We start from the raw sequence: 16565 nt of genomic DNA, 5'->3' as shown, positions 1-16565 counted from the left end.
CAAACTACGTTATCCCCAATACGCCTACATCCACTTTATGTTGGAGTAGGTCTTGTAGGGCTAGGGTTAAACAAGGATTAAGACTCCCAGTCGAAAGGTAATTGGGTTTGATCCCCAATGTCCACAGAACATCTATAGGCATCCTTGAAAACAATTTTCTTACCTATAACTGCACCCAAATGTCTTTTTGCAAGAAATAATTGAGCACTTTTTGCAAAATGACTGACTCTCTCTCTCCTATATCAATGACGTGTTTCTTTCTTGCCTCCCCATGGTTCCCCTCCCCCCTCCCGAGGAAACCCTGAATGACACATGATGGACGGTGACATGATCAACAACGCATGTTTCCTTGGCAAAAAGGCCTTTCTTATTTACCGAGTATCTCTGCTCACTGGGGCAGATATTGCGTTTCACAGATGAAAAGTACTCGATGTACAGTCATCCATCAAGCCCAGTTTGATTCTCTAATGGGTTTCGGTTGGTACGTGGTCTGGATTAGAGAAGTGGGCATCGGACCAGAGTTTGTTGGGAATGTGCTACTGAGCAAGGCAGCTTACTCTCCCCGACATACTTCCCGGTATAACATGATTGGACAAGGCCGGGATCGGGGTTGAAATGTTTGTGTTCGTTTTTCAGAGGGTAGCTTTGGTCTTTACCAAAACTGTCTGTAGTAGTCCCAGGTCAGAAACAAGTTATATTTAAGGAACAACTTCTATGTAAGAAATTAGAATAACTTCCAAATTGCACCACAAGTAGATACTTAAAATGGTTTGCACCTCTAACCTTTTGTAAAACCATTTTTGCCGTTAATTAACCCCACAGCAACAAAAACATGGAAAAACAGCCAATTAGTACCCGCGCCCAGGGTTGATTGAGTGGTAATGCCTGGCTCAGGTGTCCTGTTCAGATCTATGCCTTACTTCAGCTTTTTATAGAGATTTGATATTCCAAGAGTTATTTGTCACGTCTCTCCAAGCCCCCAAAATAAATAGCATGTCTCCCACTGTAGGGGGGCTGGGGGGAGTGGGGAGAGAGAGCCAAGTAATGGTATCAGGCAGTGTTGGTTGTGACCCCTCACCACCAACCACCCTCCCTCCTCCCAAGCTCCGTCATGCCGATGCGTGTGTGCGCTCCTGTTGCTCGTCTCCTGTCAGTCTGCTACTCTTGTTGCCCCCCCTTCTCTCCCCAGTCGTGTCAAAGCTGCTCATTCCGTGGTTGTCGCTGACATCTGCCAGTCATTTGAATGGAGACGGTTCCCTATTATCGCGCCGCCTAAACCATGATTGGTGCAGCTTGAGGGAGGCCCTTCAGCGAAGTAACAGCAGTCCCGACTAGGAAATGCTAGCCGCTTTATGTACTTGAGAAGCAGTTGGGGAGTCTAGTCCAGGTGACAGTTTTTTTTTGTCTGCAGAAGACATGCCTGCAGAACTTTGCCAAATCCCACAGGTGGGAGAAGCCACCGACTTGTCAAAGACCTTGATGGAAAATGCTGATTTTGGTCTGAACGTCCTCATGGAATACGCAGAGCGGAAACCTGTCTATGGAGATATGGTTCCATCCGGCCTGGACTGTGCTCAATGTTTCAGCAATAATGGACATTTTCTCGAAAATGAGATTAAGCCTGAGAGCGCATGGAAAGAAAATGCCCAAAGCTTTGAGCATAATGTTGAACAATTCAATTTAGAGGGTAAACCTGAACAGTCTGAAGATTTGGACTTAAAGGAGCCATTTGATGTTTTTGCTCAGCACTGTGGGTGTTGGACCTACCAGTGCTGCGCTAGTCGCAGCTTTGCATATGAATGCAGGTCATCTTGTGAACACTGTGCCGAACACTTCCAATTATCCCCGCAACGCGAGCCTCTTGAACAGTTTGACTCTTTCGACTCTGAGCCAGAGATTGCCACAGTGAACGCTGAGGCTTTCGGACAATGTGAACCAGTTGATTGTATTTCTGGCCATAGTGAACAATTGGACTTACCAAACCAACACATGGTTTTGGGTCAACAATTTACCTGCTTTGACACAGCAGGACAAGACTTGACTGAGGATTTGGAACAATGCCAAAAGTCTGCTGTTTTGAATGAAAACTCTGCGGAGACTGGAGATTCATTTGACAGTGACACTGAAGTTTGTGAGTATTATGACGAGCATGAAGAAACTGAAAGCTCAGAAGTTATTGATGAGCAAACAGAAGATGATGAGGATTCGCCACTTAGCAATGAAGAGTGTTCTATATTATCAGAGGAGGTTAACTTAATTCATGCTGAAACACTGCTTCAAGACAGTTCTCATGAAAGCACAGATTACCTATATGAAGATGAAGATGATGATTATGATGATAATGATGATGATGATGATGATGATGGAGGCCAGCTAGATGAAAAATGCAACCCTCAGGATGTTGCTTACGATGTATCAAATTATGAAACAGAAAACTATGGAGTGTCTGATAACCACAGTCTCTGTTCTTCCAACGATGAAAGTGGACACATTGAAACTGATTGTGACTCAGGAGAACACATGTTTGTCCCGGAGTCTGACATCAACCCTGAGGAAGATGGTTACTCAGACTGCTCTGAAAACAGATCATTTGAGACTTGCTCCAATGGGAGCGCTCGATCAGAGTCCTGCTTGGATTTATCTGGAGGATCTGATAAAGGAGCCCATGAAGATTCTGGGGATGAACAAATCCAGTGGGAATCATTTGATGGTGATGATGAAGAAGAAGAAGAAGACGACAACGATGATGTGGATGACACCAATACTGATATGGAACAAGCCAAGGAAAATAAGGACGTTGACACCAACCTCTTTGACTTATTTGACAGGGAAGACTACTATGGACTCTCTTTTCTACAGAGGAAACCTTATATTTCTTGTTTTGATGGCGGGGATATCCATGAGCATCTGTATCGTGAAGAACCAAAACCTGTCGTGCAGAAAGTCAAAGCCAAAAGGGCGACTAGGCGTAGGAGAATGAAGGAACGGGCAATCATTTCAGCTGACCGATCCCCTGTTGATGTACAGAACTCTGACATTGAAGAGACCCTTCTCAGGGATTCACCTAAAGACTCAAATGCTACAGTAGAACAGGAAGTGCTAAATGAAGATCAAACTGTCATTGTGGATAAAAATGAATCTTGGGTCAGCAGCGAAAAGGAGGGAGATGATGAAACCGCCCGTGAAGAGGACTGGGAGTCGAGCGGTTATGGATATGTCCCCAGCAATGAGGAACAAGCTGAAGAGGATGACATGACTAGTCCTGTATCTGTAAATGACAATATGCAAGCACCATGTGCGGATGCCATTTCTGTCGAAGGCGATGCGTATGAAGATCGTGAAACTCCAACATTTGTTTCTGCCTTTGTTGACGTTTTGGCCATTGATCCATGCCAGGAAACCAGAGCTGAGGGCACAACGGCCACACAACAAGAGCTTCTCCATATACTTGACGGGAATGAGAACGGTGGAGAACAAGATGTTTTTAATTTGTGTTCGGAAAGGGAGCCATATTGGGCAGAAGGCCAAAATGGCTCAAAGGACTGCGATGTTGAGGATTACTATGCATATCAAATTAAAAGCATGCGATCATCTATTAAAATAGCGGCCACACAAAGAACACAAGGCAAGATGGTCCCAGAAACGGATGATTGCAGACAAGTGCTTCAGGGTGAATCGGAAGAAGGAACCGATGCAATCCTCAAACATGTTGAAAGTTTCCCTGTTCCGGAGGACAGCTCAAATGGACTAATCCTTGCTCATCCCTCTGAGGCAGGTCCTCCTTTAAACCTAATTCACAGCGTACTTCCTGAAGGTGTTAGAGCCGAGAGGAAGAATAGCCTGGCTGTGGAAGATGAGGAAAGTGATCTTGATGAAGTTGGTGAAGATGAGCCTTGTGAATGTGAATACTGCATTCCACCTGAAGAACAGGTATTGACGGTTCTTTGTCCTGCAGTTGTTAAAGATCTATAATAGATTTGTCCTTGTCTACGGTACTGGGTGTCTGGGTTACGTGACCTGTGACATAGACTTGAACTTACTCATTTTTTTACTTCAAAACCATTCCACAAAAAACCCTGAAAGCGGCAGTAGAAAGCAGATGTACAGTCTTCAGTTCCACAGATAAAACAAACAGATCTTGGTTGCAAACCCAGCTGCTCTTTGTATGTCACTGCAGGCTTTACTAACGACATATACATAAGTTGTGTGTGTCAATGGATTGACGACCGAGGCCATGCCAGCTTCCTCCTAACAGTAAGCCTTGAGGACACTGTGTAAGCGTGTTGAGGGAGATGATGGCCAATGGCCTGGCCTGTGACTTGGCAAGGATGATATTTTAATGCTCTATCAACAAAGTGACAGCTGTAGGGGTCAGTGTTTTATTATGTTGTCTTGTGAACACACGACACCACAACCATATCTTATCAGTCTCTGTAAAAATTGACGCGGTCATTTTAATTCTCAAAGCAGAAATCTGGGTTTTTCATCAAGTATTTAGTTTGTTTTGATATAGGATTTACAATAAAATATGTTTATTCTGGTGATTTCTTTTTTTCAGGTTCCGACAAAGCCACTTCTTCCGCAGATCAAGTCGAAGGACTCAGGGAAGATCTGTGTGGTCATTGACCTGGATGAAACCCTGGTTCATAGCTCATTCAAGGTACGGGGCAGTGGGGTTCACCTACTCAAATCACATGATGGACGAAGCTCCATGACCACACTGTATGCACTCATGGCATTTGAATAGCAAACATTGGAGAAAAATAAGTGGATAAATACCTTTGCCGAATGATTTGATTTGTTTTCTTTCTCCAGTGGGGTCATAACTAAAAATAATAAGATATTTATTTATAACTGGCTAGTATGAATGCAAAATATACTTTCACACTATGAAAGGTTTTATTTTATCTAGCCATCCTATCTGGGCAACAATGTTTTTCTTTACATGGAAGCTGTAGCCCTTCTTGTTCTTTAATACTGAAAGGTAATCTACTAGAGCTGTCAAGCGATTAAAATATTTAATCGTGATTAATCGCATTAATGTCATAGTTAACTCATGATTAATCGCAATTAATCACAAATAATTTTTCTATGCTAAATATCCCTTGATTTTTTTTGTCCCATAATTCTTCTCATTTTAATTCTCTTATCAACATGGTGAAGTGCATCGGCTTGCCTTGTGCAAATGATTTTTTATTGATAACAACATTGGCATATACTGATCAAAACAGGACGATACAAAAAAAGAGCCTATAGTGCAATTAAACGACTGCTTTGAACAAATGATTTTTTATTTTTTTTTTTAAATATAATAATTGCGTTAATCGCGCGCTAAAAAATTTAACGCCGTTAAAATTGGTTTGCGTCAACGCCGTTAATAACGCGTTTAACTGACAGCTCTATAATCTACCCTATTATCCATCTGTAAATTATTAACGGTGAACTTGTGAACCTAAACATTTTATCACCTATAAAAGCTTGAGATCAGAATACACTGAGAAGACGCTTCTCCCTATTTTTTCCAAATATATCTATCAATGGTATCTTTTTTGTAGTTAAGATGCATTTAATGGAAAGAGAGAGATGCAAGTCATTAAACAAGTCTTTATGTTATAATCTCTTTCGATCCCTTTTTAGGCCTCATTTCGCAGAACAAAGTAATCAATGCCTAATGGGATGGGTCGCATGTCAAGAAAAATGATGTAATAAATGCCAAGCACTGCTGGCCCCTTCTTGGGACACAGACTAGGCTCCAGAATGTCACTGGATATAACCAGCCCCTGAAGTGTAAACAGGGTCAGGAGTTTAGTGTATGCTCCGTGCGCAGAGCACGGCTGCGGCCGATAACTTTATGACTTGACACACTTATTTTTATTTTATTGGTCTGACTAAGTGTGATATGTGACCTTTGGGACTTGACTTGATGTTTCTTTTAAGGGCTGCTACAAGGTTGGACAGAAGTGTCCTTTTCGATTTTATTGTTCGCTTTTCTTTAATCTGTGACTTTCAAAACCGTAATTAGAATTGGAATTATTGGCCAATAACGCTTTGCACATTCAATGGAATTGAGTTTTCAGGATATTATGTTAAAAAAGTGTCGGTACATTCTGTGGGATCACACAAAGATCCCATAATGTGAAAAAGTTACTTTAATTAGGCCTTTAGCATTGTCGTTATTATTAATAAAGAAAGTTATTTCCAAGGTGAAACGTCCTAGTTGCGTTTCCTTGCTCACACATGACCTTCATGACCAGTTATTTTTGGACTGGATTCAAGAGCATGGCCAAGTTAATTTGAAAGTCAATCTCGATTGATTACAAAATATCGGTACTTCCGCCGAAGCCTGTTACAGCTTTCACAATATTGAAAGATAATTGCAATTTAAATTATGATATACTGCACTCATATATTTTTAGAAATCATATCCTTTTAGGAGTAATATTATATAATTCCAAATTTGAAAGACCCGCTTGCTTCCTGGCTATTGAAAATGCCGAATGCCGCATTCTTCTGGGAACCCTAATTACATACATAGTTACTTTCTTACATACATTGGAATGACCACTAGTGATATGGAAGATGTTATTGCATAATTTGCAAAAACAAATCATTGGAAAGGGCAAGTTTCGACGTGTGGTCCAAAATACATTTTACTAATGCATCACCAGCAAAATCTATACTATGTTATCCATATACGTGTCTATGACATCATACATTATGAATGTATCATCAATGCCTTGAGCCGATTGGTATTTCTGTCTCTGTAAATCAGACACTTAAAAAGCCTTGTCAAGTACTGAGAAAACTGTACGTCAATGTCAAAGACACAAGAGCTGTCTTATTTACACATGTGTCGCCAACATGTCGCTGAAATAGCGTCTCTGCTTGTGGTACTGCTTAAGCACTTTAAGAAAACAGATCATAGATATACTTATGCTACCATTTTACAACAATATAATACATTTTCTGTTTGTTGTTTTTCTTCGACAGCCAGTGAACAATGCTGATTTTATCATTCCAGTGGAAATCGATGGAACAGTTCATCAGGTATACATTTGAAATTCTTGCATATTACATCTATGAATTCTCCCTAAAGCCACAAACTTGGAATAATGAAGAAATCTAAAATCCTCTATTGTAGATGTTAATTGTTTCGTACATTTCATTCTCAGATGTGGAGAAAATGTTGGTCCGGTGAATGGATAATCTTTGTCTGCAACTGTAAAGCCAATATGCAACATATTCTTAATTAATAATACGATTCTGAATCTGATTTTTATTTTATTAATAGATTTAATTAGGCCGCATTATTTTAAAAGTTTGGCAAACTGAATCACATTACATAATAATAAATAAAACACAACTTTGCCCAGTGGCTCTGACTTATCTAACTTGCTAGCTGCCAGCAGGGGGTCCTTTTCTGTTGAAGGGTCCGAGCACAAGTGGGCTATTTCAGGGCCCTGAGGAAACCAAGCAACCCTGGCACGCTTCTCAGAACCCCCCGCCAAGCATAAAACAGCCGGTTTAGAGGCACTGGCTTGCATCACAGGCTAGTTTAACAGGCTACCACTGTGAACCCTTTAAATGGTCAATGCTAACCTAGCTAGGCCTTGGAGAAGACTTGAGGGCTTGGGTCTGTTTCAAGTAATCCAGGATAGGCTTGTTGAAACCAGGGGAAGGCCTATTCGGGGTGACTTGGTTCAGAAACAAGGCCACCAGCATCCTGCTTGGACTGGATAGAGCTAGTTGAGTTATTAGCAGTGAATACATGATCTGTTGGTGATGTTTAAAATTGATCTTTGTTTTTTGAAGAGGGGGCATGATGTGTGCCTCAGTAGTGTAGTGGTTATATTGAGAAATTATTGGGAACAAAATGTGTTAATAATGTGTGTTTTTCAATTATATTAGTTCTTTAGTGAAGCACATTGGGTTGCCTTGTTGTATGAAATGTGCTATACAAATAAACCTGCCTTGCCTTGCCTTGCCTAGTGTGTCTTATGTATTGTATGCATGTTTAATGTGATAATTTTGTAAGCTCTCGCTCTCTCTCTCGCTCTCGCTCTCTCAGTATCTTATGTTTGTAAGTGAGTATTTTTGATGTCTCCTGCAGGTTTATGTGCTGAAAAGGCCGCACGTTGATGAGTTCCTCAAGCGGATGGGGGAGCTGTTTGAGTGTGTTCTGTTCACCGCCAGCTTATCCAAGGTGGGATACGCCTGCACACCTGCATGACACACACTTACATCTGCAAGTTCCTTTTGAAGAAAAATAGCTTGTGGTAGAACACTTCTTGACTGCAAAGTTGTATATTTAATGGAGAATGACGTTCGGAATACACACTTGTAGCCTTTACCAAGCTTCTTCAGAGAGACCATGGGTATACATGATTCACACAGGGAAACATTCACATTGTAGGCCGTAATGACAAAGGATTTGGGGTCTGATTTTAAAGGTGAGGGGAGTGACCATCATGGAGTTAAGGATTGGCCATGGCCGAACCCAACCATTCCACTTTAATTTGCAATACACTTTTTCGGGAAGTGGACATGTCTGCAAGGATTCAAGACAACTAAGGGAATCCAGACAATAAAGACGCCAGGAGATTGTCATGCGCCGAGAATCTCTCTGTGGCTAGAGTGGCCTGCGAATGCCAGTGTAGAACTGACCCACATTTCAGTTCGAGGGAGGAATAGGGCCATCTTTAGGAGAATTAATACAAAGGCCTTTGAAATTGACTATCAAGGTTACGAGGACATATAATTTGTTATATTATTGGGATACATTTTTCCCCCATTGGGTTCAGACATGCAAATATAGGTAAAGGAAATTAAAGTACATAACTATGATGATGGTTATTAAAGCCAAATACAGTGAGCCAGACCTGGGTTTAACATGTTTTTTTTTCTCCATCAATGGTTCCAGTATGCAGACCCTGTGTCTGACCTTCTGGACAAGTGGGGTGCGTTCCGGGGTCGTCTCTTCCGGGAATCGTGTGTCTTCCACCGGGGGAACTACGTCAAGGACCTCAGCCGGCTCGGCCGTGACCTCCACAAGGTCATAATCATCGACAACTCTCCGGCCTCCTACGTCTTCCACCCTGACAATGCTGTGAGTACCTACTATTTCTGTTGATTTGAAGTTATACTGTGTCCTGATTGGTTGTCACGTTTGATCGTCGTTGCTATTCTGCTATTCTATTGTTGTGAATTTTATGCACATGCAACAATTGGCAATAAAAAAGAGCCAAAAATGAACTACGAATAATATCTGAAAAACTTTTGGAAAAGATGTACTCTATGTTTTGAACAATACTTCTTTAGCCTCCTATTACTTGATTGTTTTCAGATGTTTATGCTTTCTAGGCCTCTATTAGTCAGTTCCGTGCTTCATTTATTAAAGTACTAGATACATTGTGTCAGATGCTCTTAACCCTTATGCACTTTTATATTTCCTACATTGATTTTGAAACTCTCAGGTACCCGTAGCTTCCTGGTTCGACGACATGTCGGACACTGAGCTCCTGGATCTCATCCCGTTCTTCGAGAGACTCAGCAAAGTGGACGACATCTACGACATTCTAAAGCAGCAGAGGACTACCAGCTAACAGAGATCAGGAGAAAAACGTGGAAAGACCAGAAATGCGAGGAAAGATCGGTAAAGCACGATCAATCGGCAGACACCCTAATCGCGGGGCCATGGAGGCTGATGGGACACTCACCCCTGCCTCTAATGACATCCTTTCCATCTGATAGGAATCCGGTTCAGTCGATCTTGCATCAGTGTTTGTTTCCCTCTTTTTGTTATGTATGTTAAGGAAACATGTATTCAAGACTGAGCACAAGACCTAAAAGATCACTTAAGGACAGCTAATGCGTTGTGGGTGCAAAATGCTTTTAACTCAAAGGCACAAATGGCAGATCCTCAACCTACAAAGGTATTTAATTAATCACGTTTCCCATACTGAACACCTTAAAGATATAGTTATATGTTAATCTAATCTAATCCTGCCAGAAAAAAAAAATAATTTTGATAATTGTGTCCTAAAGGAACAAAACACTATACGCCCTGAATATAGATCGGCATTCTGTGAACTGCTGTAAACAAATGTGGCAGACAAGGCCACCTTAAGCTAAAGTTTGTTTGGTTTCAAGCCTTTAATATGAAGGGAGGTGTAAAGTGAGTTCATTTCTCTTGCTTGTTGTACAAAAAAAACACGGTTAATACTGCAAACTTGTTTACTTTTACCCTCTATACCTAACTGCAACAGTTACGTTTTAGGGTAAACCCAGCAACACTGCAACAACTTGTTGTGTATCATGACCCTTAAAACTAGTGATGTACGGTGTTGGTTTACAGAAATTACCTACAGTCCACAAAACTTAAAACCAGCGCAGTAGGATCTCAATGGATCACAACAAAATACAATCTCTGTAGCAGACCTTCCCGCTTGCAGACTGGACTGGCTGCAGTTCTCTCGCCATCTGACCTTTGTAATTTTCATCTGAATAATACAATTGTATTGATTTTTCTTTTTTCGAAATAAATGTCATGTTTTGTATGTTATATAGGCAAACCAATTTTAACCAAGGAATAGAAAATGGACAATCCATTTGTAACTCAAATTGATGAACATGTGTTTTTTATGACTGTACTGCATGAGAAGGGTTTGGTAAGTGACAGATGACGGTTGGATAATGGACACTTGGGATGCATCCTATCTATAAACTTGAATCGGTTTTGTAATGGCGTCTAGTCCGCTACTGCTCACGTCCTTTTAACGGTCTGATTCCGATGGAAGAGTCCTGTTGCTCTCTTGGGGCCTCCCATTCACTTTTACTCCAGAGTCGCTGGGTGCGTGCGTGTGTGTGTGTGTGTGTGGTGTTTTCGGCATCATTGTTGAAAACACGTTTTTGTTGATACCAAGTAAAACCTTTAATGCCAGGAAGCTATTGTAACCCCTTTCTACTTTAGTTTTTGAAGATAACGATTTAATCTCTTTTTTTTTTACTGTATGCAACAAGAGTATTAACGTTGACAGCCAAGTAAAGATACTGGTGAAATACATATTTGATTGGTTTGTTAAATTGAAAATAACTAAACAAAACATATTTGTACCCTGTATCAATAAAGCATGTTTTATTGAGGCCAATTGGCAATACCATAATTGTTTCCAAAGACACTAAAGGGTCCAAGACAACATATGAAATGAAAAATAAAATACACTTGGAATAGACTTCATATGAAAACACAACAAATTCACCCTTAAGTTCCACATGCCCATCCAGAAGACTCATTTAATACAACGTCCTATTGATATCATCCTCACTTTCAACCAAAAGTACCACCGTGTTTTGGCCCAGTGTATTTACATTTTACTAACCCTTCGTCTTCAAAGCAAGCTGTGCAGTCTTCAACATCAAAACAACTAAACAAATGTCAGACGATGGTAAATGGACAACATTCAATTCCCAAGGGAAATTGCATTGATTAAATTGTCACTAGTCAGGTTCACTTAAAATTATCTTTTAGTTCTTTAAACTTCAACTTCAAAGGACCTTTTAAATACAGCCAAAGTATTTAAAATATTTCAACAAACTTGAACCGTGCCAAAAAGGGAAGCAAAGCAGACTATTACTGTAGATGTATACTAGGTGGATGCTTTTATCCAAAGCCATGACCGCATACATTATTTTTTCAGTCTGAAATATTATCATGAAATCATCTCATCGCAGGTGTGTCACATCAACTCTTATGGAGCAGGTGAGCGGTTTACCAGATCAGCCAATAAGAGGGCATGCAAAAGCATTTGTTTAACCTAGAGAGTTATTCAAACCAATCTTCTGGGGTTTGGTTTTTCTTTTGAACCAGTTATCGTTACATTCCTCGACAATGATTGATGATTAAACGCAAACAGTTATATTGATACATCGGAGTTGCAGGGTTCGTATAGAGCCGTTAGTGTTACCGTAGCAATTCCTATTGCAAACATGAGATGGCTCTTCATTACAATTAAGTTAGTTGAAAGTCTTGTCACACTATTAAACATACAATAATCTGATGGACTTTGATATATGTATCTCATGTAAACCTTGAATTAATTTAAATCATCTGCATTTTATTTTAACAGATTAACGGACTAATGGTACTGTAGGTAAGACTTAAGAGCTATCATTTGAGCGGAACTTGTTAGAAATGCCATAGCCATATGTCAGCTGTTGGTGAGTGACTGTGTGCCTGCTTTTACAAGAACGCTTTCAGACTGCTCCCGGGTAATTTCTGGGTATTTCGTCCATGATAGTATCGAGGAATCCATCATGCCTGCAAATAACATTCACTCACAGGTCAGTAACACCTTAATGCAAGAGAAACATAGAGAGGAAGGGAGCGGAGAGGGGTTGTGTTTTTTTGGTTTAGTTTCTAAATCTTTCTAAAGCTTTTTTCCACTATCTCTTTACAGCTTTCAAATCTTAACTACAGCACCTATAACCTCACATACATATTTCAACATTCATAATTTGCATGTATTCAACTGGCAGGTCTTTCTATATGCAAGTCTTTTTCATCAATATACCGGTAAATGGTTTTTTATTGGAATCTTTGTACTATAGTGTTGGGTTTTCAATGGTGCCCTTTTCGAGATTTTCGATTTTGTTGTTCTACATCAAACTTTCATGGAGGTTTGAAAAATCACGACTATTATAAAAAGTTGATGTGTTGTTAGGCCATGGCTTGCAGCTAAAAAAATGATGACTTTATTCACATATAGTATACCTCATCGCTCACAACATTATTCAACACCATCAAGTCAGCTTTCAATAATAATATAATATAATCCATTTTGGAACCAAGGCACCTTACAGTATAGTGTATGAGTGCATGCATTTGCTTTTTAGTTTGTTTGCATCTCTTGACTATTGTCAGGTCAAAACAACCAGTGCACTGTAAGTTAATCCTATAGCTGGGCGATGACACCCTGTCAATCAGGGATCACCTGTGAAATGTAAGCAGAGAAGAAGAGTGTTAGAAATAGAGACCGTCCATCAGTGAACTTGGCATTAGTTTAGTCAAAACGTACTCGATACTGTAAGGTATAGCTGCCCAACCTCTGTCCAATATAGGCCAATGTTTGGGAAGGGAAGAATGTGACCATTTATGAGGATGAACACAACACACATTTTGAGGATACTTTTTAAATAAATTTGCAGTTTCAATAGCTTTTATTTTTAATTCATATCATATCACTTTATTTCCTATCATATGCTGACCTTCTTAACACCTTTTCTATTTCTAGTTCCTTTATCTCCATTTCCCTGCGGGGTGCCTCCTCCATTTACACTTTAATCAAGCCACTTTATGAGTGACTAAAACCCGATCCAGATGAATGAACTCAATACTCTCTCATTAATAGGAAACCTTTATACTGCTAAATATAGTTTAGCCTACTATCATTCAACTGGAAGTGGAAATAGCACCAGAGTACGCTTGACCGACATGCCCATATATGGGCCGGGTATGTAAACACCTAATATAATTGCCGAGTATGTGGCGCTGGCTGGGCCAGACCATTAATGACTTGTCACGGGTGTCGTGTTTATACAAAGTCGTGCAAGCGGCTTAGCTGTTTGAAAGATCTACAGCTTAAGTCTTTGCAACGGTTGTTTGTTTAACTCTTACACTTGAACGTATTTTTCTTTATCAGATCAATGCTCCATTATGTGGTACATGTCTCCATCTTTTTGCATTTGTTCTCAGTTTACTTTTCGCAATGGTTTTGTCTGTTTCGTATTTTAGGTGTCAGCTCCATCTAGTGATCAGGTTTTGAATCTCAACATATGGAGCCAATGTGTTTATCTATTTGCCGAGCTTTCAAACAAAAGCTCAAATAAAAATATTGACAATATTATATTACAAGTACATTCATATAGAGCAGTATGTGGTTATTGCAGTCACGTTACATATACTGTTCTAATTTGATCGAATACAATTTTTGATCATTCTTGTTAACATTCTTTGACACAAACTATTGGTTTACCTCGGTAAACCAAATATTTGGGCTTACTTTGGTTTAAACTAAGCCCTAATTAAAAGGCTCACATTTATACGCCCATCATGTGAATACGTCAATAAGGTTTAAAAGACAAATCATTTAAAGGACTGAATTATTTAATAATTATAAAAAATATATATAATATAATATACATAAATGAATGGCTGTATTAATGAATATAAATAGAATCAACAGTAAAAGATAGAAAGTGACAGAAAAAGAGACTGAGCCCTACCTGCCGCACGGTGAGCTTGGCGGTGCTGCAGGTGGGGCCCAGCGTGAAGCCCACCTCCCCGCTCATGTCGGGGGCCGTCTCCCTGAGGGTCAGTCTGTGGATGGGGCCCATCTTCTCCAGGAACACGGTGGCGCTGGGCTGCAGCTGCTCCCCCCTCAGGCTCCACACCGGGGCCCGCAGCACCGGATGGGAGATCTCACACTGGAAGCAGGCGTCACCAGGGGCCCCCACCTCCACGTCTTCCAGGGGCCTCACCATCACTACGGACTGGGCTGGGGGAGGGGAGGGGGGGGGTTTACATTCCCAGCTTGGCTTCTTAGTGGACGTTATGGCAGTCTAGTGTTTTTTTGTTAAGATTCTGACACACAGCTTTTAAATTTACTTCATATTTAAAATTTACCTTGCATATTTATACCGCTAGAGAGCGGTATCATTTGAAGTCATATTTACTTCTAATGGTCATAGTTCAGACCTGATATAAACCTTATGGGAGAGCAAGAGAACAGTGGAGAAGGGGGGAGAGAGGGAAAGAGAGAGGGAGGCAAGTGAGCGATATAGGAAGACTGAGGAAGAGAGGGAAGGAGAGAGCTAAATAGGGTAATCGACCAAGAAAGGGAAAGAGGATTGAGAGGTTGATACATGTGAATCTTATGAGAAGGAGAAGGGGAGTGGGATACAAGTAGAAAAAGAGAAAGCTAGATATACCAAAGCTAAAGATGAGAGGATATCAGAGGTAGAGAGGGGGAAATAGGGAAAGACATAGAGGGAAAAATAGATACCCTTAAAGATCCCATGACATGAAAATTTCACTTTCTGAGGTTTTCTAACATTAATATAAGTTCCCCTAGCCTACCTATGCTCCCCCACGAGCTAGAAATTTTGTCGGGTGTAAAACGAGCACTAGGCATTCTGATCCGCTTTTGAAAAAAAGAAGCTCAGATGCGCCGTTTTGGAATTTTCCCCGTATGTCTTATTACAATTACTATTAGGGCATTTGGCATTTATCCAAAGCGACTTACATTAATACACACATTGACACACCGACGGCAGAGTCAACCATGCAAGGCGACAGCCAGCTCGTCAGGAGCAGTTAGGGTTAAAGTCGTAAGGGGAGATGCCACCTTCCTTTTCTCTGCCAGCCCAGAGAATTTGGCCCGCCAATGAGCTACGACCGTGCGAGCGCCACATGTGTGTGTGTGTGTGATTACACACACTGTAACGCAAGTGTTGTACACATCTTTGTTATTTGGATAACCCTTCTGCTGTTGGTGTCGGTTCTTTGACGTCTCTGGTATTTCCACAACAAGACTGTAGTTGGGGTTATCTCAGCCATCTTTGAGCCCCGCTGCCCGCCCCGCTGGCAGCTGGCAGCTGGCAGCTGACAGCCGGCAGCAGGCAGCGCATGGTCCAGTCTACTGCAGATTGATGTGGAAGTGGAAGAACTAGAGACGTCGGAGAACCCGACGCAGTCGTTTGTGATTCATAATATCGTCTGGAGGCGCACACAGCTTTTGCGCATGATAATATGTATTATATGCTATAGATATTTATGTAATATTATTAGAGCTGTCAAGCGATTAAAATATTTAATCGTGATTAATCGCATCAATGTCATAGTTAACTCGCGATTAGTCGCGATTAATCGCAAATTATTTTTCTATGCTAAATATCCCTTGATTTTTTTGTCCCATAATTCTTCTCATTTTAATTCTCTTATCAACATGGTGAAGTGCATCGGCTTGCCTTGTGCAAATGATTTTTTATTGATAACAACATTGGCATATACTGATCAAAACAGGACGATACAAAAAAAGAGCCTATAGTGCAATTAAACGACTGCTTTGAACAAATGTAATTTGAACATAGCAGTCAGGCTACTGCTTCTTTGTTTTGAGCCAAAGGGTTAAAAAAAAAATATATATATATATTTTTTTTAAATAAAATAATTGCGTTAATCGCGCGCTAATTTTTTTAACGCCGTTAAAATTGGTTTGCGTTAACGCCGCTAAAAACGCGTTTAACTGACAGCTCTAAATATTATATGATATTACTTAGATATATATACATGGACAGGATATCGAGGCGTAGTCGTGGTGGGGAGGGGTTGCAGTTCGGTGGTCTGAGGTTCTCGTCACTACTATTCCGGGTAGGAAATGAGTCCTTAGCCCAAGTGAAGGAGTTCAAGTACCTCGGGGTCTTTACCGCGGGGGCGGTATTGCGTTCGCTTTACCACACCGTTGTAATGAAAAGAGAGCTGAGCCGCAAGGCAAAACTCTCGATCTACC

General features: G+C 40.6%; 2 protein-coding genes across 3 annotated transcripts in view; one reads left to right on the top strand and one right to left on the bottom strand.

Moving 5' to 3' along the window:
* ctdsp1 (CTD (carboxy-terminal domain, RNA polymerase II, polypeptide A) small phosphatase 1) overlaps positions 1 to 13477 on the top strand; it is a 30501-nt gene extending 17024 nt beyond the window's left edge. Inside the window, exons 1-6 of one of the 2 annotated variants that reach the window (XM_056579997.1) lie at positions 36 to 3930; positions 4559 to 4660; positions 6991 to 7047; positions 8111 to 8203; positions 8921 to 9106; positions 9474 to 13453. In XM_056579997.1, the coding sequence (XP_056435972.1) occupies positions 1417 to 3930; positions 4559 to 4660; positions 6991 to 7047; positions 8111 to 8203; positions 8921 to 9106; positions 9474 to 9602 (3081 nt within the window). In that variant the 5' untranslated portion in view covers positions 36 to 1416 and the 3' untranslated portion in view covers positions 9603 to 13453. Of the gene's footprint in view, positions 1 to 35; positions 3931 to 4558; positions 4661 to 6990; positions 7048 to 8110; positions 8204 to 8920; positions 9107 to 9473 lie in introns of those variants that run through there. The other variant, XM_056579998.1, reaches the window with a different exon arrangement.
* obsl1b (obscurin like cytoskeletal adaptor 1b) overlaps positions 9725 to 16565 on the bottom strand; it is a 43931-nt gene continuing 37090 nt past the window's right edge. Inside the window, exons 27-28 of the mRNA XM_056579996.1 lie at positions 14281 to 14552; positions 9725 to 12989 (exon numbers count right to left, since the gene is read on the bottom strand). Coding sequence (XP_056435971.1) covers positions 12975 to 12989; positions 14281 to 14552 — 287 coding nt within the window. The 3' untranslated portion in view covers positions 9725 to 12974. The remainder of the gene's footprint in view (positions 12990 to 14280; positions 14553 to 16565) is intronic.

The sequence above is a fragment of the Gadus chalcogrammus genome, chromosome 20 (assembly GCF_026213295.1).
Source record: "Gadus chalcogrammus isolate NIFS_2021 chromosome 20, NIFS_Gcha_1.0, whole genome shotgun sequence".
In the NCBI taxonomy this organism is placed as follows: Eukaryota; Metazoa; Chordata; class Actinopteri; order Gadiformes; family Gadidae; genus Gadus; species Gadus chalcogrammus.
This window is presented reverse-complemented; position numbering and strand designations above follow the sequence as displayed.